The sequence below is a fragment of the Camellia sinensis genome, chromosome 9 (assembly GCF_055761805.1).
Source record: "Camellia sinensis isolate YWXY chromosome 9, ASM5576180v1, whole genome shotgun sequence".
Classification (NCBI taxonomy): domain Eukaryota; kingdom Viridiplantae; phylum Streptophyta; class Magnoliopsida; order Ericales; family Theaceae; genus Camellia; species Camellia sinensis.
The window spans coordinates 158,039,826-158,067,438 of record NC_138969.1 but is presented as its reverse complement, the minus strand read 5'-3'; the positions used below and the strand labels follow the sequence as shown (position 1 = coordinate 158,067,438).

At 33.1% G+C, this 27,613-nt stretch overlaps 1 protein-coding gene and 1 long non-coding RNA gene across 3 annotated transcripts; one reads left to right on the top strand and one right to left on the bottom strand.

The window, feature by feature from the left end:
- LOC114287004 (choline transporter protein 1) lies at positions 1-11,516 on the bottom strand. Of its 2 annotated transcripts, none has more exons than XM_028230248.2 (10): positions 11,103-11,516; positions 8,804-9,162; positions 8,324-8,469; positions 7,435-7,618; positions 6,306-6,379; positions 6,112-6,225; positions 4,014-4,370; positions 2,978-3,238; positions 1,735-1,962; positions 1-555 (listed from the first exon to the last, which is right to left on the bottom strand). In XM_028230248.2, the coding sequence occupies exons 1-10, from the start codon at positions 11,288-11,290 to the stop codon at positions 370-372; spliced, it is 2,097 nt and encodes a 698-aa protein (XP_028086049.2). In that variant the 5' UTR covers positions 11,291-11,516; the 3' UTR covers positions 1-369. The 2 variants fall into 2 exon arrangements, with proteins under 2 accessions (XP_028086049.2, XP_028086058.2); XM_028230257.2 differs by having other exon boundaries at positions 8,804-9,145; positions 11,116-11,489.
- Positions 11,517-23,463: 11,947 nt separating this feature from the next.
- LOC145798817 (uncharacterized) lies at positions 23,464-23,756 on the top strand. Its single transcript, XR_014340500.1, has 2 exons — positions 23,464-23,543; positions 23,625-23,756. It is a non-coding gene; the product is annotated as an uncharacterized LOC145798817 (long non-coding RNA).
- The last annotated feature ends 3,857 nt before the right edge of the window (positions 23,757-27,613 follow it).

Below are 27,613 nucleotides of genomic sequence, written 5' to 3'. Positions count from 1 at the left end.
TTTGCTCATTCGTAACTTTTATTACAAGATAACATAACTAACACCACAAAATAGCGTGGCATTTCTTATCGTGTGCCTTTTTTTAAAGGTGCATACTACAGATTTCTTCCAAAAAATAAAAAAAACTACAATCACGAAAGATCATTTGATCTGATCCCATTTTGCTGTAATACAATAGTTGAGGATGTATGGAGAAGAGTACATTGTGAATTCATAAAGACCCTGTTTGCTATCTATAAAATATCATCATATACATAGGAAAAAGAAAAAAAGAAAAAGATAGTAAATTGGAGGAGACCAAAAACCAGGAAATCAGAACCTGAAAATTTTAAAATATATAAAAATAATATTATATGTATAGGTGGAGGGTCACTGAGCGAGTCTCTGCATCTCATTTTGATCGTTCAAAGTTTCAACAAGAAGAGGAGGAGCATACTGTGCAGTGCCTTGATGCTCCTCAGAATCTTGACAGAATGAAAGGATTATAGTGTCAATAGACATCTCTACCACCGCGAAAAAAAGGGTTGCCACGACATAGCTCAGAGTCCAACATACCTATGTGCACGAAAACATTTATCAGGTATATAATTTAATATTAGTTGCTACAAAAATAGAAGTAGAATGTTGGAAGTCATGGAGAATTTGAATTTCAGAGTCATAACATCTTAAACTGCAAATTCTTAAATTAATTAAACCATAATCATAATCATAATCATAATCACCTCGGTGATTACATTGTTTGCAACGAGGTCATGTTCTGGAAGTTGAGATGAAAATGCTTTAAAAGGCACAATAACAATCGTTTAGTTGTGTTTTATTGGTTTTGTTTTTGTTTTCTATATTTTTGAAAACAAAACAAAGAAAAATTTGAAAGATAGGTTGTGTTCACATCACTTTCATATTTGTGCAAAAACAAATTTTTGGTGTTTTCTAAAAAAGTGGGTTGTTTAATTTTTTTTCTTCTTGTTGAAAGCTATTTTAGAAAATCGTTTGCTAAAAAACTTTGGGTTAATTACACTAAGATCCTCTCAACTATTAATGAATTTCACTTTACCCTCTTCATCTATGAATGTATACATATTGACCCCTTCAGATATAAAATCATACAAATAAACCCCTTTTGGAGGTGGTCCTGAGAGGGTGAAAGTCACATTTTTAAAGTTGAGGGGATCAAAATGTATGGGTTCGAGGATGGTAAAGTGATATGTGTTAATAGTTGAGGGGGTTTTGGTGTAAATAACCCAAAAAGTTCTGGAGTTTTGTGAAAAATGAAAATAGAAAATTGAAAACGAAAACTCAACCGTATCTAAATGGTCTAAAAATACAAAGTGGCATCAAATGTTGCATGTACAAGTATTCCAAATATTACCAAGAAACCAATTCATATATGTTATGTTTGGTTCATAGATTTGGAAAAGGAAAGGGAAATGGAAATGTAAATGTAGAGGAAATATTGGTTAAATGTAATTATATTTTATTTATATTTCACTTACTTTTTTTCTTTCTCTTTCCAAATGCATAAACCAAACACAACCATAGTGTTGGCACAAAAAGGAAACCATAGTCATACATCATTTCTAGTTGGAGATGGAATGTGAAAATAGTATCAACAACAATATATTTTTGCATATAAACTCCGATATTATATGTAATGCCTTCATAATTTTATATATAATTGCACAAAATATAATATTGTAATTCAAAGAATTGTAATTCAAACCATTGAGAACTTACTAGCACTGGAAACAACGGCGAGGAGACCTTGTTGTGGGCAGATTTGTATTTATGACTATCCAACATGAGGAATGCAAATATGGCACTTGAAAGGCTCACACACAATTTCCCAAGGAAGAGAATCACATCTCCAATCACATTCACCTTCCCTATCCGAAGAACATTATTTCTGATTAACTCTGTTGCAATTGCAGAAGCAGTAAAGAAGCTTTTACCTGTTATAGCAATCTGTAAGAAACATGAGAAGTAATTCAGGAATATCATCAGATGCTAGAAAGCACAAACACGGAAACACATACACACCATTTTGAAAATAATACAGGACATGACATGTGAGGGACATGTGCAAAACAGATAATCATTTACGTGTGTATTATGTCATATATTTGAATACTATATTTATTCTATGTTAAATATTTGTGGGCACTTATTCATAAATCCCTCTTCACCTGGTTATGTTTCATTTAATCTAAATTATTTTTTTATGTTCCATTAAGTTCTATGGGTTACATAGTTACTAAAATACTCCTAATAATAATATTGTGAACATTCACACTATCAATGTGAATATTATTATGCGTATTTTGGGTCTGAACATTCACACCGTCAATGTGAACATTCACACGTCAATATGAATATTCACATTGTAAAATATGAATATTCACATAACCAAGTTGCTAACCGTTAAAAAAATATCTGTAATAGTAAAATTGTTCATAAAATACTTTAAATATGAGAATCAGGATTTGGTGGATCAAATGTCTAAATAATAAGACTTATCGGAATACAAGAATATGTTATAGACTAATTGGGATATAAATACTTAAAATATGATTTCCTAATAAATCTCCCAAATATTTATTCTCATCACATTCCTCAATTTTGGGTATGCTACTCCAATAAAAAAAATTAATAATAAAATAATAAAAATTGGACACTCTGTGACCCCTCGTGTCTGACTGAAAAAAATGGGATTCTTCCAACAGTCCAACATGTGTCCAGTGCATGTCTATGTCCAACACATGTCAGATACCAGTACATGACCTCAAAGAAAGGGTGTACATGTTTCATAGATCAAATACTTTTAAAATATTAGCTGACACATAATTGAGTGAAACTCTCATTTGAGTTCGATAGAATTAAATTTTGATTTTAGTGCTATGATCAAACTCAAATTTAGAATCAAATCTTGTTATATAGGCTTCAAAGGTGACAACTATATTTCCAAGATAAACCAACTTACCATTATGTAAGCATTGCGATTCAGAGACTTGATGGTCCACTCAATACATGCGAGGCTGCAATGAGAAGAAAAAGATGCTGCATTTCCAAACCAGTTTTCAGATCTGGCACTAGCAAATTTTAATTTCCTGCGGATTGACTTGAGTATCCAGCGTGATGACTCAATGAGGGAAACAATCAGAGAGCCAATAGCCACAGATCCTAGACTATACCGCATGAGCCGCTTCATTGATGAGAAGACCGGAAGAAATGAAATTTCTTTCTGCATACAATATTCAAGTCCTTGGATGTGTTATAAACATGAAATGAATAGAGTGGTTGATAACTCCAATTTTGTCATAAAAAAAAAAAATTCTCTGATTTTTGTCAATTTAATGCACTCTGATCGTTTGATCCATTGTTAGCACATAACTCCAATTTTATCAAAAAAGAAAAAAGGGTTAATTTCACATTTGTCCCCTATCACTATTTTTTTCTTTTAATCCTAAAACTATCAATTTCATCTATTTAGTTCCTAAAGTTTCTAATTTCAGTTTATGTGGTCCAATTGGAGACGATTGTACAAATCAGTAACTGTTGAAGCTTGATGTGGTGGGTAAAAGGGTCGTTCAAAATTTGAACAACTTAAACCATACAACCAAGCATTCATTTTTCTTACTATTTTGAACAAACAACACACCACAACCAATTTGATGGGTGTTTTGGTTGTATGGTTAAATTGTTTAAATTTTGAAATGACCTTTTTGATCATCAAAGTAGGCTTTGGACTGCATCAACGAAATTTAGAAACCTTTGGACTAAATAGATGAAATCGATAGTTTAGGGATAATAGAAAAAATGTTGATTGTTTATGGGATAAAAGTGAAATTGACCCAAAAGAAAAAAGAAAAAAATAAAAAATAAAAATGATAAGAGTATGATTTTGTCAATTTAATGCACTCTAATCGTCTGATCCATAGTTAGCACACTATGAAATCAAGTCAACTTTACACACATAATGTGTTTCTGGTGTTCAGATAAGTCGTGTAGAAGCTTACCAGTGGCTCACCATGAGCCCAATAATAAGAAGCGACTGATCCAGCGATGACAGTAGAAGAACATGCTATAAAAAATTGTGTGGCCCAATACCACCCGAAGAGGTGGAATGCAATGGCAAGCCCTACATGAGGAGTGCAGTGGATGCTATAACCACAGCAGTGATCACAGCTTACTCTCTTTGAGCCAAGATCATAAGCACAACAGTTTGACTTGCAGTTGTTCTGGACAACTTGACCAGAGCTGTAAATGTAGATACAGGCAGAAAACCAGATCATGTAAAAGATTGCCAGAATGGTATATGGTACAACAGGGAAAACAATTACAGCCTGAACTTCTCCTATGACTTTAGAAGCAACCTGCATATAAATTGAGTGATATGTAAGAATGTGTATGGTTTGCATAGTTCATCTTACACTACTCAATCAGAACTTAAACTTTGCCAAGGAATGAAATTTCGTTTCATTTCCATTGAAACAGACGATATGTTTCTGTTTCCTAAGAAACCACAAAAAACATTAGTAGAATACAGAAATTCTCCAATGTTTCCACTAAAGCGTGCTGCAACACTATAAAAAATAACGAAGTAACAAGTTTTTTCAACACCTATTAGGAATATCCAACAATGGTCATTTCAAAATTCATTTTTTTGTCAAAGGAAAAGATTTGAAAAAATAAAAAAAATTAATTTATTACAGAATGTGAGAAACTAGAAAGGAGAAGGGGAGAGAAGGAGAAGAGGAGCTAACGTAAAGTACTTTTTTCTTCACAAGATTACCGCTAGTACATTTTTTTTCTTTCTTTTCTCAGCCGTAATGCTACTACAATTTTGTGCTTTCTAATATTTTTTCTTACAATGAAACCCCCCATCCCAACTAAGCCATTAAACCTTTTGTATTATGAATATATAGACCTCATCATATTCAACTATTTAGTTGTTAAGAATGTATTAACATGTATGGTAGCTTTAGTTTTTGTTTCGAAATATTTATTTATGTTTCCAAATTCTTATGCCATTTTCCATATATTTCTGAAACGTTTCCGTTTCGAAGTTGACCAAAACAATTTTTTGATCCTTGAATGCAACTAATAGACATTTAGTTGTTCTAGACCACGCGTGCGCGCGCGCGCACACACACACACACACAGAGACATAGCAACTCTGAATCTTTATTAATTACTAAGCACATTTGAAGGCGGACTATAATGGTAGACTGGCACAGACTAGACTCATGCTTGAAGAGAGTAACACAAAGTGCTGAATAAATACAAAGGTGGGCGAATCAAGTCTCTTCTGATATATAACATCAATGATGTATAATGTTACGAAATTTGCTGAAATAATTGAACAAGAAAATATTTTAAAGGTCAAACATGATTGAGATTGCTGTGATGGATAAAACCTAACAAACTCCTCAAAATTTCACGGATTTGTAATGTATTTGAAATTAGCTCAAATGAATTGTGAAAATCAACTTGTGTAGAACACTAAGTATTGTGTTGTGACTCATTTTTCTCAGAAGTAGACTATTACTCATTGTTTTTCCTAATAAATTTAAATGTAATGCCCAATATGTTGTTTTCTATAATCTGATCAATTATGGATTTCCATATTATCGAATAGTGGACAATGTCATCTTCCAATGAAACTATGTTGTTTGATAAACTGTACTCAGTATCTAGAAGTCAAGAACTATGAAGCACGGACACCTATCTGGAACTCATGTACCGGTGTCCAACACATGTCCGACACGGACACGTTGACATGTTGGAGGAAGTGACACGATGGGGACACACGATGGACATGTTGGGAACACACTGAGACATGATAGGGGACAGCGGTGTCCCTATTGTTATTTTTTATTTCACTGAAGTAGCATACCCAAGATTGATTAATCTGATGAAAATAGATATACAACATTTAAATACAAGGCATATAATAAATATATAAAATTATATGTTTTGCACTTGTCTACCACGTGTCGTGTCGTGTCCTGTATTTTTGAAATTTTTTTGTGTCCGTATCGTGTCATGCATCTGTGTTTTCTTAGGTTAAGAATATTAGACATTCTTAGCAAGCCACTTTTTCTTTATACTTGCCTTCAACACAGATGTCGCCATAAGGATGCGCCGGACAATGGCAATTGATGAGAGGACACTGATAACCATTACAATGGTCATAAGAGCTGCAACAGCTTGGAGATGATTTTTCTCCTGAAGAGAAAACACTCAATAACATCAAATAAATTGGAATCCTCTTGTTAAAAGAGCTTTGTTATTGAAATGGCACCCACCCTCCCTGATAAATGATAGTAAGGATCATGTTCACCAATGATCGGGGAGATAGCATCATTTCCAATCCATCCAGCTACAAGAAAACAAGTTATAAATGACAAGTTAGCTCGGTATCTTTTGTGACTGCTAAAGCAATAACAAGGCATGTGGTTTAACAAGCTTGGATAGAATAGAAGACCTAATGGGAATCTCTGCAAAAACAGAGTTCATTTGATATATGTAATGTACCTAAGCATTGTTGTCAAATCATGAATAGTATTGAATTGTGAATTGTAAGATTTACTTTATTTAGCATTATTTATAATTTCATCTAGGATACATAAGTCGGTTTACACTTCTCAAAAAAATAATAATTGAGTTCACATCCATCCAAGAAACGGTGTGTTTTGAAGCAGTAAGGGCCTAGCTCAAAGTAGACAATATCAGTACTACTAGGGATGAGGACGTTACTGTTAGGTATTGTGGACCCTGATAAGTGTTGGTCACTAGGCACTTGATCCATTCGAGGGCTCGGGCCTAATTTCTATGCTTTATATAGATGAGGGCTGCTTTTTGTATTGTGTAAGAGAGTTTTAATTGTTTTCTGATCATAGTGAAACTACAGTGACTGTGGACGTAGCTCTATTCTAAAGTATGTAAATCCTTGTATTCTTGTATATGTGTGATTGATTCGAGTAGTTTTATTTTTCTTACTTGCTATTTTATGTCTCACCGATCTTGGTTAGGAATTGTCGATTTCCTAACGGTAGGCAATTGGTCAAGGCACCTATAGTTATGGTTGAGGTTTTCTAATGTTTAATTGAGAGTGTGGTATATTTTAATGGAATTACAAATAAAATTTGAAAAGGAAATATCAGCGTAGGAAAATCAGTGAAATATGTGACAAATTTATACCATCATGGAGAATTGTTCTTTGGCATGAAAAACTTATAACATGTGCTTTTACAAGCATATTGAGTAAAAGATTGCATTGCGTCATATTCTGCAGGATGATGCATATTTTACAATTTGAACGATATTTCCACATTATCAACTGCAATCGTAGAATAACTAAAGTCCTTTGAGAAACTAATGCAGTACTGGTATTTAAGATAAATATTAGCACAGGCAACAAAACATTGAACTAACCTTTTAAGTAGTAGAACATAGTGACCAATATTATAAGAACATTAAAGAAGAAAACTGTTATCCAAGTCATCCCAGAAACAAAATGACGGATCATTAACAGCCAGATCACAGAAAAGAAAAGCGGTATGATCCCTCCACAAACAATCAGGACTGGCCATGCTTTTCCAATATCAGCAACGTACCTCTGCAAAAACAAGTAGATCAAAAAAATCTCAAACTATAAGAAATTAAAAAATGTATATTATATGTAACATAACATGACTCGGTGAGAAGTCATAGAAACAGATGCATCAAGGATCAAATGAAATACTGTATTCGCCACTGCACTACATGACATAGATATTTTGGAGTTTATTGACTGGCCCATCACAGAAATTCCTCGAGGCAGAGAATTTGAAAGTAGAATATTGTGGCCCTTTTGAACTGGCATTTTAATATTACTTGTATATTTGAGCTAGAAGAATTCGTGGAAGTAATTGTCTAGGCCTTTATAGGTTCAGTAAATATGAAGACCATAGAGCAAGCTTTCTAGTATTAATCAACAACATAGATAGCAAGCAATATGTTTCCTCCAAATTTCAAATTGTACATAATTCGTTAAAAAACATTCCACAAGAATTTTTCAGTGAAAATAATTCATCAAATGACTTTTTCCATTCTCTTTTTTTTTTTTATTTTTCCGCAAACGCATTAACATTCTTCGAAGCACCCTAACAGAGTAATTATCATTTTTTTTTCTATAGAGTGGGGACTTGCTAGATGTAATTTGCAGGAAAATGTTTTTAAAGAAATTTCTTTTCACAAATGCAAGCATTCGTCATATTTGACAGAAAAAAATAAGAATAAAAGTTCACAGGCCCATCTAATCATGAGGTTCACACTCCCTAACCTTCAAGACAGATGATCTAGAATTGATAAATTCCTGAATAGATTTATCTATTAAAATGTCTTCACTGACAGTTACTCCTCCCATCTGGTGCCACTGGTTCAGAGACACATTTGATGCACGTGCAATAAATTGGCAGCTCCAGAAGACTGAAAAAAATAAAAGAGTAAATGGAAAATCTAACAAGTAGTTTGACACTACGAAATAAGCCTATCATCAAATTAATAAAAATAAAAAAATAAAAAAGACCAGAAACTTGATGAATAATTGACTAAAGGGGTCAAAAAAATATTAAACATAGAGAAAATTTTCCTCTATTATCATACTAGACACTTAAAATAAACATAAGAAAACAAAAGCACAATTGTGATACAGCTTTGAGCCTTCCCCTCGACAAAGGTGACTCTTAGATGCACCTATCAACATTATCAACTTTCATAAGAAAGCCCTAGTGAAAATATAACAAGTTTTACTACCACTTACCATTTACAGTTGGGAAAATGATAGGGTAACAGGGACCTTGAAGTTGTAATGAAGCATTTCTCATTTCTGGGGTAAGGAAGTCGAAGTAATCATAATTCCGGTGAACCCATTCCTTTATTGACAAGTGAATATCTCCCTCTGGATAATCACAAACCCATTTGAGAGTATCCTCTGATGCAACGGGACAGTTCTTCAAGCAGATGCTTCTAGCATCCTCTAGTTTGAATTGGCTCTTCTTTAATCCACTTTGATAAACCTGGTTGGGATTTACCCAATATCTGACTTCTAGTCCACGAAGATCAGGGTTTGCATGCTTGTCACCACATACATTTCCTTTGTAGTCTAAACCATGTGTTAGCCTAGAGAAATATATAGATATTTAATATGTACGAAATGAAAATAAAAATACTTTTAACAAAAGATCACACATAATAAATATATGCATGTATATGAATATATATCAGATTGGGAGATTGATTACAAGGGACATCCCAGAGCATAAGAAAGTAGTTTACATTCCTCCCATTAGACATCGGATTTAACATGGAACAGAGGGTTTACTAGAGCCCAAGGAGGTAGAAATTCTTATGTTGGATGTAGAACCTTACCTTAAGCTTGCATGCTTTTGTGAAAAATTATATATATAACTTTAGTGGTGAGGTGTTTGAAAGGATGTTGATCAAGACGAGCATAGCCACATCATACTTGATGAAGTTGAGTTTAAACAAATTCAAGATGTGAAAACATATGAATTTAGTTGCCATCAAGACTGGGGCTCGTTTGGAACCTCAAACAATTTGGTGGCGAGGTGTTTGAAAGGATGTTGATCAAGACAAGCACAGCCACATCATACTTGATGAAGTTGAGTTGAAACAAATTCAAGACGTGAAAAAAATATGAATTTGGTTGCCATCAAGACCAGGGCTCATCTGGAACCTCAAATAATTAAGTCATGAGTCTTTTTTGACTCATGTTTTATTATCTGTACGAGTTTTATTCTGCTAATCAAATTTATTATGTTTTATTAGTTTTGTATCAAGGGTTTTTTTGGTATTCAATAATTTTTGGATAGTGAGTAGTAGTCATAGTCCATGAGTCATAACTTGGGTCAAGTAATGTTATGTGAATTTTATTTGGAGTGCTACCTGATCTAGAAGATTTCTAGTTACCAAATATTGTTAGTTTCTAAATTGAAATCCTAGTCCTTGTAAATAAATACAGACCGAGTTATAGCCCAAGTGGTGCTAAGAGGGCACTTAGGTGCTAGCGTGAGGTTTCAAGTTTGAGTCTATGGAGAGACATCGGCCTTCGTAGTAATCTAACTACTAACTCTCTAACATCTTACCTTGTGCAAAAAAATAAACAAATAAAATAAAAACTAATAAATAAATACATGCGTAATCTCAATGATTTAATGGAGAGTTGATATTATGTTTTGGGGTAAATTACACCGGTAGTCCCTATATTTTGCCTCTTGTGTCATTTTGGTCCCTACGCTTTCAATTGACTCAATTTTGACCTTTAATTTTAGATTTTGCATCAATTTGGTCCAATTTGTAATGTCATTCGTGTTTTTTGACAAAAAAATGATCACTGAATTGGTTAAAGTTAACTTACCGAGTTGAAACAGTTTATAATTTTGCCTCTAAAGTATGATATATGTCACTTATATGCATAATTTTTGTTAAAAAATACTAATAATTATAAGTAATTGGATTGAATTGATACAAAATTATAAATTCAGGATCAAAATCAAGCCTATTGAGATTTCAGGGACCAAAATGACACAGACAAAAATACAAGAACTATCAGCGTAATTTATCCTATGTTTTGTGTGAGAATTGCTTAACTCTTGCGAGGGTAAGCTCTTGGTTTCTTTATTCTCAGACAGACTTCGATAACCCTTCTCAGATTGCTATTGACAGGGATAGAACATACCCTTTTTCATCCCCTAAACCTTGCCAATCAAGTTCAAATCATCCCTAACACTTTTCCCTACCCTTAGGTTTTTTAATCCACACTAGAAATACACTGCTATCCAAAGAATTTCAGCAACTAGTTTCAAATATCCTCAGTAAAATTCAGTTGCAGTCATCTACTACTAATCTCATTCATTCAAGATTACAATTTTTGAATCAATCACTTCTTCAAATAGCTGATACTCAGCAGGGAAAGTACACAACAAGCAAATTGAAATCAAAATTTAAAGAAACCATTAAGAACCCATCTTGGAGAATAAGATAAATCAGTGAAATATGTGTCTCAGCATCCAAATTACATGATTGGTTGTTTAGATTACCTTAGTGGGTTACCTTGATTGAACCCAAAGCTAGAGTTAACAATCATTGCCACCCAAAAGGCAATAAAGAGAAGAAGAAAGGGAACATCTCTGCATTTTCTGTTGTGCCTTATGATCCCATCCAACTGCCCATCTCTTCCATTGGCTGTAGGGTACCTCCCTATCACTGGCCCCAATGGAACCCTCATCACTCTCCCACTTTTTGCCTCTCCCACAACAAGAAGGTAAATAAAAAAATGAAACCTAGACTAGAGGAACAGAAAAATGAGTCTTGTACAGGGCTAAAATGGATATGTGATTGTGTATATATGCATGGAGAGAGAGAGAGAGAGAGAGAGAGAGAGAGAGAGCGCTTGAAGTGGGTTGCAGAGTGTGAAACAAGACAATGGGATTAGAAGATTCTTTTTGATTGCTAATTGTGGGACCTTGGAAACGGCGTTGTTTCAAAAGTTTAGTCCGTTAATTACGGCGCTAACGAAGGATAGTCATATAAACGATGTCGTTTTACATCACAAATACACTTATTCAGTTTGTTTCTAAAAGTAGTGGTGACTGAGACCACTAATATAAGAGCAATTATTAATAAATTATCAAGTCAGTTCTTAATTTTTAATAATATAATAAATATATTTCAATTAATAATTCATATAATTTTATTATTTTATAAAAGAATAATTATAAATTTTATTTTTTTTTTATTAATTCTGTTAAATAAAAAATTCTAATAAAAAAATATTTGTAATTTTTTAAACTACATAGAACAATCTGTATTTTAAATAAATCTCAAGTGGTGTATTTATAATTTATCCTTAAAAAAAGTCAAATTACATTGACCTATAATAAGTTACTTTGACAAAACTAATATTTAGTTTTTTTTTTTAAAATATTAATTTACATAACACTTAAAATCTCGTTTGGAAACATCCTATTTTGGTAATTTTTTTAATTTTTTGACTAAAATATGAAGTAAAAAATACTAATATGTTTGGAATGACCTTTTGATTTTTTTACGAAAAAATGTACAAAAAGTAGAGAGAAAATAGAATTTTTGACTTTTTGGTATTGGTTATAGATTTTTTGATTTTTTTAATAACGTTTTGACTTTTAAGTTAAAACTATTGCATGCCAAACGAGGTTTTAATCTCTTTTCATCACTAATTCATTTGTTTAATAGATGAAAAAATGATTTTATCATAACTTTTACATTGAAATGCTAATTTTTTTTCTAATTTATTCTTATATCTTAACATTATATGAATTAGTTTTGATTATTTTAGTCTTATTAAAAGTGAGATCAATATAATTTTAGAGCCATGATAGAGACCCACTCCAATCACTACCCCCACCACCCCACACACACGTGGTGGGCGGTGATTGAAGGAACAGGAAAAAAAGAAAAAGAAAAAGAAAAAGAAAATATAACCAATGAGAGAGAGAGGGGGTCAAAGGGGGTGGGGAAAAGGGGGCCTGAAACATTTTTGATAATTTTATTAATATTGTGAAGCAACTTAGGCTTTGTTTGGTTTAAGTTTCAAATCATAATTCCACCCTTATATTTGAATGCTATGTTTGATTTAAATTTTTAAAAATTGATTCCAAGGCCGTATTTGAATACAAATTCCAATACATGTTTGGCAGAGTAGAGTTTTTAAATTTTGAATTTGCAGATTTGGTTATGAGTTATAAATTTTTGAATTAAGTTTTAAAAACTTTTTTTAAAACTCATAATCAAATAACTTTTCTCATTTCAAAACCTATTTAAAAATTTTAAAACTCTATTCAAAACTCTTTTTAGAATGCATAACCAAATAAATTTTCTCTTTTTAAATCATGATTTAACAACTCACAAACTCAAAATACAATTTCATTGTCAAATTATAATTCTAAGACTAAATCAAACACTACCTTATATTTTCTCGAAAAGTCAATATAATTTATCAAAAAAAAAAAAAAAAAACCCATCAAACCATCCAATTGTATAAAGTATAAACCCAAACCAACCCGTGCGGGTTAAAGTTTACCATCTCATCTCACCAACAAACTCTCAACCTATGTATTTACTCACACAATCTATTCCTAGCCCTAATAATACCATTTACTCTGTTTAGTTTTAATTTTTAAAATTCACTTTTCAAAAAAATTTATTTTTTTATTTTCAATATTTTATTTTTTATTTTCATTGATTTTTTAATATTTTATGTAATTTTTAAATTTTTTAGACACATCTAAGATAAATATACTTAAAATGTATAATATTTATAAAAAAAAATCTTTAAAAAATTCATTAAATATCAAAAATACAAAAATTCAATAAATTTTTCATATTTTTATGTATTTATTAATTTTTTAAAATATTTTTTTACAAATATTTTACTATTTAAATACATCTAAGTAAGGTGCATCTAAAAAACTAAAAAAAAAAAATATTGAAAATTTTAAAAATATTCACTAAAAATATGAAAAGCAAAAAACTTAATTTTAAGAAAACTAAATTAAAAAAACTAAAACCAAACACACTAATTAATTTCATGACGCTCATCCTCATTTTCATTGCATATATTTTCTTTTAATTTGATCATTTTGGGTATTAATATGTAAAATATGATTTTGAATAACATCACATATATTATATTAATTTATGAGTTTTGTATCAAGATTTTGAATAAATTGTAACTTTTTTGTTTATATTTAAAATTATAAAAAGTAAATTTGTATGTTTTTTGATGTTCTTTTTTGGTTTGAATTTTTTTTGTTTTTGATGTGATGATCCTATGGTGATAATATTTGTTTATTATTATGAAAATATTACAGAATGAATGAATGTCAAATTAATATAGGATGCGACAATTAATATTCAATTTTTTTATAAAATCAATTCAATTTTTATAGGCATTTACGCATGCTTAGTTGTGGCTTTTAAAAGTGTCAATGAAAAGAACACTAAAGTGGCATTTTGTAGTAGTGGTAGTAGCTTTGCAAAGTGTCATTAGAATAAGTTCCAATGACACTTATATCCATTTAATGTGACAAATGATTGGATTTAGTGGCATTTATGAAGTTGTTGAAAATATCAATTATGGCATAACAAGCGCCATTAAAAATCCATACAGTGACATTTTTTAGATTGCAAGTTTTCTTTAATGGCACTTGATAGCGTCACAAATAGTGTCTACCATGATATCAAAGTGTCACTGAAAGTCTTTAGCCTTGATGGTGTAATGGCACTTACAAATTTCAGTGAAGTGCCACTAAGTCTTTTTTTTAATGGCACTTGATAGTGTTACAAATAGTGTCTATTATGACATCAAAGTGTCATTAAAAGTCTTTAGCACACATGACATCAAACTGGTGACCAAAACAAATTTAGTCGCCAATTTTTGGCGACTAATTTTTTTTTTAGTCGCCAAAGGTTCAAATTTTGGCTACCATTTTAATTTAGTCGACATATATTTTTTTTTGGCAACTAAAAAAAAATTTAGTCGCGAAATATATAGTTATAGGCGACTAAAAAACAATTAGTCGCCAAAAGTTAATATTTTACGCTACTAATTCTAAGTTTAGTCGCAGAACAAGCTGATTTGCCGACAAGAATATAGTTTAGTCGCCAAAAGATACTTTTGGCTACCAATATATTAGTTGCTAATACATAATCTTTTGGCTGCAAAACTGGTTGTCGTTGTTCAGTACTATTTGGCGACTAAAATGTGAAATAGTCGCTAAAAGTTCAAATTTTGTTTTTTAGAGGGAAACCAATATAATTTGGTGCCTGATATCTGTCTCTCACACACACTCACATGATATATACTGTCTCAAACAAATTTTGCTCTCTTTCGATATTACCAAGCCTCACCCCGCTCACCACCATCATTGGCCACTGGCAAGAGAGACCGTCGCACATCGCCACCGCCACCGCCACCTGTAAAGCACCAGGCCACTTAATCACATGTATGTTTCTCTCGCTCTGTCGCTCTCGGTCTCTATCCCTCTTTGTCGCTCTCAGTCTCTATCTCTATCTGTCGATGGAGCTCTCTTTCTCTCTCTCTGTGCATCTCGGTCTCTCTTTGTCTCTCTCGGTCTCTATCCCTCTTTGTCGCTCTCAGTCTCTATCTCTATTTGTCGATAGAGCTCTCTTTCCCTCTCTGTGCATCTCGGTCTCCCTCCCTCCCTCTCTCTCTCTCTCTCTCCCTTCCTCTATTTCTCCATTTCTTATACTTGCCCTAGGGTTTTATATGATTTTTGTTGTTTAATTTGAGTTAATGTTGTGTTGATTTTTCACACTTGGTATAGGGTTTGTGTTGATTTTTACACAGAAACTCCAAATTCAAGTTGGATTGAGCAAGAATTTGCCACTTTCGGGCCAGATAAGTCATCATTTTCACCTAACATTTGAGTATTGTAAATTTATCATATGAGGGCAAGAAATAATGTGATGTTGTCGTCTACTAGATTATATGTTCATTGACCTGTGTCAATGGGACTTAATGAAGGTATCTGGGTCCTCTATTTGGTTTTGAGTCTAATCTACATAAGCATACTTATAAATACTTATCATTTGAGGGCAAGAAATAATGGGATGCTATCATACTGGATTATATGTTCATTGACCTATGTCAATTGGATTTAATAAAGGTATCTGGGTCCTTGATTTGGTTTGAAGTCTAATCTACATAAGTTAATAAAGGTATAGGAGATCAGTTGATTTGTTTCCATAATTTACCAATTAAGTTTCCCTTGTTGAATTGATTTTGATTTGATTTCTAGGGTTTTCATCTCTCATCTCTCTTTGATTTTGAATCAGGTTCTTCATTCGATTAATTCGGTATATATTGTTGCTTGCATATCTATTTTTTCAGTCTTTAGTTGATTAATTTGGTGTTTGCATATCTATTTGGAGTTTGGGAATATGAGAGCCTTGAATTACATCCCTTATTCGATTAAATTATTCAGATATGCATGAAAAAATAGAGCAACACTATTGAATTTATTTGATTAATTCAGTTTCTTCTCTCTTATCTCTTTGATTTTGATTTCTAAGGTTTCCACTTCTGTGATTGCTTGTTTTGTTTGAAGCTCACACATCTCTCTAGCGCTTCATCTCCGCCAAATGCCAACGCGATCCTTGGAAAAGGTCTCAGTTCTATTTCTCTCTCTCAATCAACCTTTTTTATTTGATCTGTATGTTATTTGTTAGATTACCCAAACATATTGTTTGTTTTGTTCTTTACTTAGTTTAGCAATATCGATCTTCAATTCAACAATTATGTTTTCCAGTTTTTTATTTTTTTGCGCTGTTTTCTTCAAGGGGTAATGGAGCTAATGGTGTTTAAGAGATAGTGTTATTGAGATATATGGTTAATCAAACTACTGCTCTTAAGTTCTTTGTCTGTTTAATCTTATGTTATTGCCATTTGTGGTCAATTCAACTACTTATGCATTGCTTATTTTAAAGTTTGTGTATTTTGTCACATCACATCTATGCATTTTTTTTCTTCTTGTGTTGCCCACAATTTCTGCTGATTAGTTTTGGCATTCATTATAAGAATTCTAAGTGTTGTCCCTACCTTTTATTTTTTGCTTTTTATTTACTTGTTTATATCAATCAATAAAATTCTTAAAACTTTAATAATTTGGGATCCAATTAATAGTTCAAAACTTACTCTCTTTTTTTTTTTTTTTTTTAAATGCTTGTTAGATTTATTTATTTTTCTCTTCATGACATACTTCTCTTCATGTACCAAACTAACACAAATTTTTTTTATGTACACACCTTGCAACCTAGACTTATTCCACCCCTACCTGCGTGGTTAATCTTTATTTGTTCATTTTTTTTCCTTCTATGTTTTGATTTTATGTTATATGTAGAACTGTGGATGCATTACTTGGTTGATGAGGAGATGTAGGAATTTAAGTACTTGGATTTAAGTTTTTTTTTTTTGGGAGGAGGGGGTTACTGTTTGGGTATTTAAATGTGGCCTCCTTGGGTATGTCGGTTGCTGAAAAAAGTGATTGAAAACTTTAGTATTACTTGGGAGAAATTAGTTTTTTCACTCGTTGAAGATTGATGAAGATTCGTTTGAGTAAAATTTATTTGGTTCATATTCCTTTGTTTTCTTAGCAATTCTCATGGGAATTTGAAACCTTAAAGTTCGAAGTTGTATGAAAGGATTTGATTAAGGTTTTTACTTGTAGGACTTGTTCCTCTTTGGTTGGAAATTAAATCTTTTTGGAAAAGAATTTGTTGCTCTTACCATCTAAACTGCAGAATAGAAAAGATAATTAAATAAGGTTTTGTCAGTTGGATTTTTGTTTTTGAAGACAATGGATAGTGGAATATCTACATTTTCACTATGAATAAGCAAAGATAATCGCCTTGATTTGTCAATCATTCATGTGAAAGTTCAAAATTAAATTTGATGCTTGATAGATGACTAACTACTCTACTGTGATCCCATTGAGCTGAAATAATTTCAGGGGCCGCGCTTGGTGTACTGTGACCCCATTGAGTTGAAAGAATTTTTATTTTATGAATAATTTCATCTATTTGAGGTTAGTTTGATATAATTCTAACTTGGGGAGGGGGGGAGGGGAATTGAATGACCCCTTCAAACAAAATTCCTAAGAGTGTCGAGAGTAGTCGGTGGCTGTGGAAAGCCAGAATTGCTATTTACTCATCATAAAAACAATCTTCTGCATAATTCATGTAGCTAACTAATTGGAATAATGATCCTTTTGCCAACTCTTGGTGTTGGTATATATTTATATGTATTAGAGATGGTGATTTGAGTGAGAAACTCAAATTTACTTTCATCATAAATTCATGATGTGGAATTTCCAGTGATTATCTTGTCTTTTTTTTCTCTAATTTTAATTGTTTATAACTTTCTATAGTTTCATTTTGGATTTTATTTTTTTACTTAATGATTCTTTACAAGTTCTTGTTGTTGGTTTATTTGTGTGTAGTGAGGCTGCTAGTTAAAGTGCATACCATGGTGTTTCCATGGTGCTTCAAAATTCAAATGGCTCAAGGTCAGGTGTATTGAGGTGGTATCGACGGAACATGATCTTCTGCAGATCTTGTTTTTCTAATCCAACCATCCATGTTTAAAGTTGAAGCAAAATGACATAATTGTGTAGTTTAAAATAAAAATGCGTCATTTTAATATTATTTTGTTTTTATTTTTAAACCTTTGCCATGGTTTTGACAGATTATTGAAGAGAAAGAATGACAGAGTGTTCAAATCCAGTAACGACAATGATGAACCCTTTCTTAATGTTATTTCTCATATTCCGACCTCTGAGCTTATAATTGTGTGATTAACTTGTAGGCGTGTGTTATGAAAAATTCTAGATTTGGGTTATCTAATTTGAGCTACTTTGCTTTGCTAGCATGGTTAAGTTCACCCATTAACTTTATTTATTAAGAGAATGGTTTAACTAAATCCCCAAAGTTGAAAAGCTCAAGGATTTATGATAAATTTCAAATATGATGTGTCATATATGCAGGTGAATGTGTGTGTATATATATAATGCTGTGTGGATATGTATAATAATGTTGTGTGTATATATAATGCTGTGTGTGTATATGCAAATGTTTAATATATAATGTATGTGGCCCTAAATTCACTACAAGAAATTGCACTTTTGGCGACTACTTTTGGCGACGACATCAGTTTTTCATAGGTAAAAGTATATTTTTGGCAACACACTGATGAATTTCGTTGGTAAAAGTAATCCTTTAGCGACGCAATTTACTATCGTTGCTAAAAAGCCATAACATTCACTAACCGCCAAAATTATTGGTTGGCGCCAAAATTTCAAAAATTTTAGCTACGAGACTTATTTTTTAGCAACACAATGAGCGTTGCTATTAGTGTGATTACTTTTGGCGACGACAAGTTGGCGTGGGCAAAGAGTTAAATATTTAGCGACGATAACGTTATTCGTTGGTAAAAGTTTTGCTAGTAAGATGAAGTGATTTAGTGGTTTGTGTTTTTATTATAACTTTTGAAAGAGTTTTAAATATTCTAGTTAAAATTAAAGTGATCATTGAATTAGATCACAAAATGAAATCATCAAACCCAATCATATTCTTAAGTTGAGATGGTTAATTCGAGATAATTTAAATTTTTTCAAAGAATGTGGTTAGATTATCAATTTCAATATATTTGGTTTTATTTTCAGAAACTAGTTTCAAATTTTCTTTTTCTAAAAAACTAAAAAAAAAAATTGGGTGAAAAAATAAAAAATTACTTATTATACTACTAGAAAAATTGGTATATGACATAGAACCTTTTGCGACAGCATAATTATTCGTCGCAAAAAGTAATTTTTTACAACGATTAATATCTTGTCGCCAATAGTCACTTTTTGTGACGACAATTACTGAATCAAAAAGAGAAAAAAAAGATAGTTTTTTTTTTTTTGGGCCATAGCCTTTGTTGTGCGGTCGCTAATAGACAAAAAATAAAAAATAAAAAATAAAAAAAAATAAATAAACCCTCCTTTTTGTCAAGCCCTTGGTGCCCAAAATCCCCAAATTTTATGATATCTTGGTGCCTCTGATTTTTCTTTTCATTTTCACGCTCAACTCTCTCTCCATCTGCATCTTCTATCTTTGTGCGACTCAGAATCACTCCCATCCCACCGGCAAGGGCTCAAATATGTAGAGCATCAATGTCGAAGCCACCGTTGCTCATCTTAATGTCGCACAGGACCACATAGTGTCCGTTAATCGTCCATCGTCGCACATCATCGCATGGCCACCGCCGCTCACCATTGCCTCGACAACCACCACCGCCATTGATGTCACCATCGCAAACCAGCAACCATTCTCTTCTTATCTCACATTACGATCCACCATTGGAGCACTACCCCAAGTATGTCCTTCATATTTCGCTCTCTCTCTCTCTCTCTCTCTCTCTCTGTGTGTATCTTTGAATCTCTATCTCTATTCCCCCAATTTCGGCCTCTAGGGTTTTTTTCGCATACCTTCAAGCAAACCCACCCCCAAATCGACCCACCCACTTTCACACCTTCTGCACTTTCTACTTCAGCAATCTGATTGTGGATGTCTCTTCTCTTCTCTTCTTACTAGTGATTATTAGTTGTCCATGGTGCAAATTCCAATCTCCGACCTCAATATTTTCTCGCCATTATATCTCTATTTTGAACAACACCTCATGATCTGGATTCCCTATTCGATTGCCTCCAATCATACATGATTTTCTCGAGCCTCGCATTCTCAATGTTAGGTAATTAAAGTAATGTTGTGCTTGATTTCATTTGTATTTTGCTGTTATAAATTCGATTCTAGTTAGCTTTTTTGTTTCATTCTTTGCTAATTAGAAGTGTTATGATCTAATTAGACAAAAGATAAAGTTCTATTCTAGTTAGCATTTTTTGTCTAATTCTTTGTTTGATAGTTAGATGAAGTCTTATGATCTAATTAGACAAATTGACGCGTTTTCGTTTCATGTTGATATATGCATCTTAGTTCAAACTATATAAATCTAAATACCCAGCTGATAAAGAGTACAAACTATATAAATTACATCTTGAATTAAAGAATTTCCATTACAATAGGGACAATTTGAAAGGGCATACTCAGTTACATAGGCTTAGTGCTTTTTTATTGCATTTATTGAACTGAACCGAACCAAAACTACTTTCTATGGTTTGGTTTTGGCCTGATTTCACAGGTTGACGGTTCGATTATAGTTCTAATTTTTTTGAAACTGTAAAAAATGGTTCAGCTTCTGGTTTACTTTAAAATGGACCAATTCGATCTGTGACACCCCTATTGTTAACTATAAAAAAGTACATATGTTCAACCTTAGATTCCAAACCAAAAATGCTATGCATTATGAAAATTTATTCTTAATTTTATTTCAAAAGTGAGTATGTGGTATAAATTTGAAATTATTAAGATGTGAGCCTCACCTATGAAATATAGATTATTGATTATATTTTCTCGGTAATATTTTTTTGAATATCTAGTACTTTTGCATTATTAGCCGTCTCTTAAGTTTAAATTTGAATTTGAAGGCCAGTAAGACCTATCATAAGTCTTATTTTAACAATTTAAACCGTTCATTTTGTAGAGGGCATTTTATGTATAATCATAGTAAATTTCATTTTATAATGTTCATCTTTAAAAAATTAATGGTCTATCTTAAATAATTTATTCATCGTTCATTTTTTTCAAAGATAAGTATGACAAAAAAAAAAAAAAAAATTACAGTTATCAAATTAATTTTTTTTTCTATAAATGATATAGATGGAGAGATTTACAAAATAAAAATTTGAATTATCAAAACGAGACTGATAATGACATCTTTAAATGAGAAGTTATTGGTTGGTCTAGAGGCAGCGCCACGTGGAGGTCTACATAATTGTAATTGATAAAAGAGATGAAGTCTATGATTTTATATTAAGTGGTTGAGAAATATAAAGAGATATAAAAATTTATGATTAGCCTAGGACATAGTCACGTCACGCCCCAAAATCAACAAATAATTTTTCCCTTTAAATTATTTCAAGTTTAAGTTTGAAATTAAAAGAAACCTAATCAATTGCTACATTGGGAGTAGAGTTCCACAACGAGCAAACCAACGCCCAAGCGTACCAAATTAATGCTCCCCCCACCTTAGAAGAACGCTTAACCTAGAAGGGCCTCTCTCCCACTCCCCCATTCAGCAAACCCTCTTTCCATTAGGGCTCTTAGTCCCCCGAATATGGTAAGCTCTTGATCTCTCTATACATATAAATATATATATATATATATCGATTTCTCTGTTATTTGTTTATTAAAGTTTGATTGCTTTTTAGAAGCATTGTTTTCTCATGAATTTTCTTTCTTCGCAGGCTGATTCTTCTCGAAAACGGTAATACACTCGTACTCTTACCCATGTATATGAATTTTTCGTATATGATTTGTTAGGACTTTTGATTCATGGACATGATCTTGCCTCTCTTTAATTGAAGATTGAATTTTTTTAATATATTTATATATATTTCTCTTCATTTCTCATACAGAGAACAACGGTTTAAGACTGGCGATATGACATTCACGACATTTGAAGGACTTCTAGGTTCTGCTAACTATATTTTAAGAGGAATGCAATGAAAATGATCTATTTTGGGTATATTTGGGTTGTTTTGTTTTTTCTAATAAACAATTTAGAATTGAGAAAAAGCTTGAAATCCCTAAAATCTCAACCTTAAATTTACCACAATGATGTGGATTGCTACATGGATTCTGTTTATTCCTGTAAAATTAAATACCTTTGTCAGAATGCGTGCCACGTAATTGTGGGTGACTTTATGGGTCTCAAGTAAGACTCTTGATTTATATATGTTTTGGGTGATGGGACATTTGAACATTTCTCTAATATGTGCTTGCGGACTATCAGATATAGGGGACTCCCCTAAAAAAAGGGCCCCTATTCTAAGAGAAGTAGCGTAAGTGTTTTTTTTTTTTGAACGTTGTTGATCCCTGTGTTGGATTACAACTTAGAGATCAGATGTTTAAATTTGTTGCTTCTTATTTATTGTAGCATAGGAATAGGAAAAAAAAAAGTTTTGGTTTCTACTTGGCATGCTTGAAGCCTTAATTTTGTTGCTATTCTCTTTGAAGAGAGTTTATGTGTTTGTTTGCTTGTGTGGGGTTTCGAGATTTGTCCTTTCATTTGAAGAAAGATTGATAGGTTGTGTAGACATATGCTGGGAACTCATTTTTTGGAACTCGGTTATTTGAGGGATCAAAAACTTAGGATAGTGACAGGCTTTTTTTACTATTTTGTCATCCTTGCTTGGAAAAAATAGATAAATAATATGGAACCATCAAATGCTGCACGACTGCATGTGTCATTTAGTGAACAACTATATTGTTTGGGTCTAGAGATATATGAAGCAAAGGAAACCTTGGTTCCTGATGATTAGTTGGTGTTAAGACACGAAGGTCGCAGTTAAAAGTGCAAGTGTTTCGGCTTTGTAAATGCAAGGTTTTTTTTTTCTTTTAAAAAGTTAGCCACCTCTCTAGGTGCAGTCCAATTTCTTTGTCAAAACAGTAAAAATGTTAGTTATGGCATATGCTTTGGTGAGTGAATTAGCATAGGATTTGATGAACCTGACAAGTAATAAATAAATGCATCAGTTCAAAGGCATGAATGCAAGATGATTTGGTTGAAACTTAAGAGGGTTCATGGGTTATTCGATATGATAAGTGATCTCAGCAAGTATGCAAGTTATTGAATTATTCAAAATAGAAGTGGGTCCCTCATGTTTGACAATTTGAGGAACCAGATAGCTATGTTTTCACTTTTTTGTGTTCATGTCAGATCTTTACCCCTGCTCCTTCCAGCTGTAGAGGATGGTATTTTCAGTGATAGCTGGCGTATACGACAAAGTTCTGTAGAATTGTTGGGTGATCTCTTGTTCAAGGTATATGCTGCTCGTCCTTTTCAAAGTTAGCTTTGTGGAATTTCTTCTTGTTTTTTCCTCGACATGGTCTGTTTCTTCTAGGTTGCTGGAACCTCTGGAAAAGCACTTCTTGAGGGTGGTAGTGATGATGAAGGAGCAAGTACTGAGGCACAAGGGCGTGCTATTATTGAGGTTCTCGGAAGAGAAAAGCGTAATGAAGTTCTTGCTGCATTATACATGGTTCGAACTGATGTGAGCTTAATAGTGCGCCAGGTAATGCTGCTGTCAATATAATGGATTGCTTTGTTTGTTAATATTTTGCTGCCTTTTGGTTTTTGGACATGTAGACTGTAAGTGTGTTCCTCTCTCTCTCTCTCTCTCTCTCTCTCTCTCTCGTGCAGGCTGCATTACATGTGTGGAAGACTATAGTTGCAAATACTCCCAAGACTCTGAAGGAAATAATGCCAGTTTTGATGAATACTTTAATTACTTCTCTTGCATCATCATCCCCTGAAAGGAGACAGGTCCGCTATTCTTCTTGTAGTGTTTTCTAAGCTATGATAGGGTTTTGTACAGTCCCAAATAATAAATTCAGTTGCTCTTGTATTTTCAGGTTGCTGGATGATCACTTGGTGAGCTTGTTAGAAAGCTTGGGGAAAGAGTTCTACCTTTAATCATTCCAATTTTATCACGAGGGCTAAAAGACCCTAATGCTAGCAGAAGACAAGTGAGGCTTTTGACCTTTAAATTCTACTTTGTGGATCTTATTTTCTTGTTTGCACTGGGCTTGATGAGTATCTCTGAAGACATGGCTGACAAATAGGTTTCTCTTGTTTTGGCAACATTTGGTTGACTTATTGCAGAAAAAATATATGTTGGCAACATTTTCCTTTTTTCTTTTTTCACTTGTTATTGTTTACATTCTTGGTGTTGTTTTAAATTAGTATGGATATCATGACTGTTTATCTTAATTAATAGCGTAGCATAGGCAATGTAAATTGTAGTAGTGATCTAAGAAGCACATACACACTTCTAAGAGGGTGGCATGTCCTTGTTGACACTGACATGTCAGATCTTTCTAGACCCGGAAATGCTTCGGACAATTGGTATACACAAGTGTCCATCACTTAGGCACATATAAAAGACATTATAAGTGTGAACAAAATAACATAGGATACAATGATAAAGAAAACAATTTAGATTTATATCTATTAATCTCTCCTTTTTTAATTTTTGTTTTAGTTCGCAAATCCAATTTTCTCTCCACCAACAGGGAGTATGTATTGGTCTGAGTGAAGTGATGGCCAGTGCTGGTAAGAGTCAGTTGTTGAGTTTCATGGATGAGCTCATTCCTACCATCCGTACAGCCCTTTGTGATAGGTTTGTTAATCAATTGCTCTGATTTGCTGGTTCACCTAATCTATTCCACTTCTCTCTAATCTTTGGTGTATGCTATATTATGTTTCTTGTATTTCTTTAATAGCATGCTCGAGGTTCGTGAGCCGGCAGGCTTAACATTCAGCACACTTTACAAGGTGCTCTTTCCTAATGTTTTTTAGTCATTTTGATTTTATTTTTAACATGGTACTCTGGAGCAGAAAAATGTATAATAAATTGCCATAATGTAGAGTGCCGGATTGCAAGCAATTGATGAGATTGTCCCAACACTTTTGCATGCTTTGGAGGATGATGAAACCTCTGATACTGCCCTTGATGGCCTCAAACAAATCTTAAAGTAAGATATTCCACTTCTTAGATTAAATGTTGGACTTCTTGTTGTTTTTCAGCTGTTTTGTGGTCCTTAAATTTCTTTGCATGTTAACTTCAGTGTCAGGACTGCTGCTGTTTTGCCTCATATCTTGCCCAAGCTGGTCCATCCTCCTCTTTGGTATGCATATAGACCTCCATTTTTGGTAAACTGATACAGTTTTTAATCCTATTTTTTTTGCTAACACCTTTGGATATGTATCCAGGGCCTTCAATGCACATGCTTTGGGAGCTCTAGCTGAGGTTGCAGGTCCTGGTTTGGACTTCCACCTTAGTATTGTCGTTCCAGCTTTACTCACTGCAATGGATGATGATAACATGGTATGAAACTCTATAATTATAACTTGTTTTGTTAGTACTTGTTTTTTATATCATTTTATATTTCTTGCTTTATTTTAATCCTTTTACTATGGTAATCAATAATTCTCTGGTGCTCTTTGAAAATTTAGGAAGTCCAAAATTTGGCAAAGAAGGCTGCAGAGACTGTTGTCTTAGTCATTGATGAGGAAGGCATAGAACCATTGATATCAGAACTTCTTAAAGGGGTTGGTGATCATCAGGTATGTTTTTGCTGAATTTTTTGGTTAATATTGTTTTCATCCTCTCTGTCCATCTCTCTTTTGTGACTGTTTTTTGGTTGCAGGCTTCAATTAGACGAAGTTCTTCATATCTGCTTGGATACTTCTTCAAAAACAGCAAGTTATATTTGGTTGATGAATCTCCGAATGTGATAACCACCCTGATTGTTTTGCTCAGTGATTCAGATTCAGCTACAGTTGCGGTAATTCCATATAAATAATATGTGGTTTTCTTTTGCTCCTCTGTGGTGCATGTTGTTTCTTACCATTTGTTCAACAGGTTGCTTGGGAAGCTTTGTCTAGAGTTGTTGGCTCAGTTCCTAAGGAGGTCCTTCCTTCATATATAAAGTTAGTTCGTGATGCAGTTTCTACATCCAGAGATAAAGAGCGTAGGAAAAGGAAGGTTAGTATGGTTTTATTGCAGTATAAATAATCACTCGTAGATGACACTGTGAACCATAATCACTATAATTTCCTTGGGCCTAATTTCTTTTGGGGCATCCTCAAATTAATCTTTTTCTTGCATGCAGGGAGGGCCAGCTCTTATACCTGGATTATGTCTCCCTAAAGCTCTTCAACCATTGCTTCCTATCTTTCTCCAGGTATGCCTGTTCATCTCATTCGTCTGAGCTCTTATATAATATTCTTGTAGTGGTTGTGGCTTTATTTTCCAATCATAATAAGATGCTTTTGGATAATATATATTTTTTTCACTTTAATGGGGACCACACTAGTGTCATGCATATTTTGGGTAATAGCCTAGTTTTGGGATGGTAGATGAGATATGGGATTATCAGCTGGGTTATACTTGCTCTTATTTTAAATTATAATCTGTGGCTATTTGGTGAAATTGAAAATTTGCCATTGATATGGTGTGTTTGCTTGCACACTGCACATTGTTGATTTTTTTGATTCTTGAATGGTGACAAATTGGCCTTGCTTTTGCTGTGCTGTTCTTCTGCTTATACTAGAGCTTGGTATTGCTGATCTGTACTACAGCCTGTGCTGATCTGTTTTGTGCATCATTGCTGATCTGTTTGTTATGCTATTGGATTACAAAATGGAGTGAGGCAGTGCTGAGAGAGCCTGGTTTTGATGTTCTGCTGCACTACTGGTCCGGTATAGTATTAGGATTGGGAGTTCATTTTACAGCAGTTTTCTGTGCAGAGTTGGATAAAGATACACTTCTTAATCATATATTTTTTTCCTTGGTTCATGAAAAGAAGAAAAAGAGAGTGTCCTGTCTACCTATATGTTCCATTACATGCTTCAAGTTTGCTAATTCTCTAGTTGCACTGACAGTTAGCTTGTTATGGATGAAAAGGTGAAGAGGTCAAAGGGGTATGCTTTTATTCAGTACACTAGTCAAGATGATGCCCTGCTAGCTCTAGAAAGCATGGATCATAAGGTAATAGGCGTATATTTGGTTGACATATTTCCACAAGAATACTTACTTTATCATCATATAATAAAATACTAATTTATGGTCTTGCTTCTGTAGACTAACACCTTGTTTTCAAATAAAATTTGCTTATTGATGGTTAAGGACGGCTTAAAAATGGGAATATTGCTGCTATAAAGGTTCTTTCACCTGAATCAAGTCAAGGAGTAAAGGAGTTCTTGACAGAGATTAGAGTGATTTCAGATATAGAGCACCAAAATTTAGTCAAGCTCTATGGCTGTTGTGTGGATGAAGATCATAGAATTCTGGTCTACAACTACCTTGAGAATAACAGCCTTGCACAA

Coding starts and splice junctions, on each gene's coding strand:
- LOC114287004 (XM_028230248.2), bottom strand. CDS start 11,290: ATGAGGGTTCCATTGGGGCCAGTGATAGGGAGGTACCCTACAGCCAAT. Junction 7,619..8,323: donor CTAGATCATCTGTCTTGAAG/GTTAGGGAGTGT, acceptor TTGTTTTTGCAG/AGGTACGTTGCTGATATTGG. Junction 6,380..7,434: donor TATGTTCTACTACTTAAAAG/GTTAGTTCAATG, acceptor GTTTTCTTGTAG/CTGGATGGATTGGAAATGAT.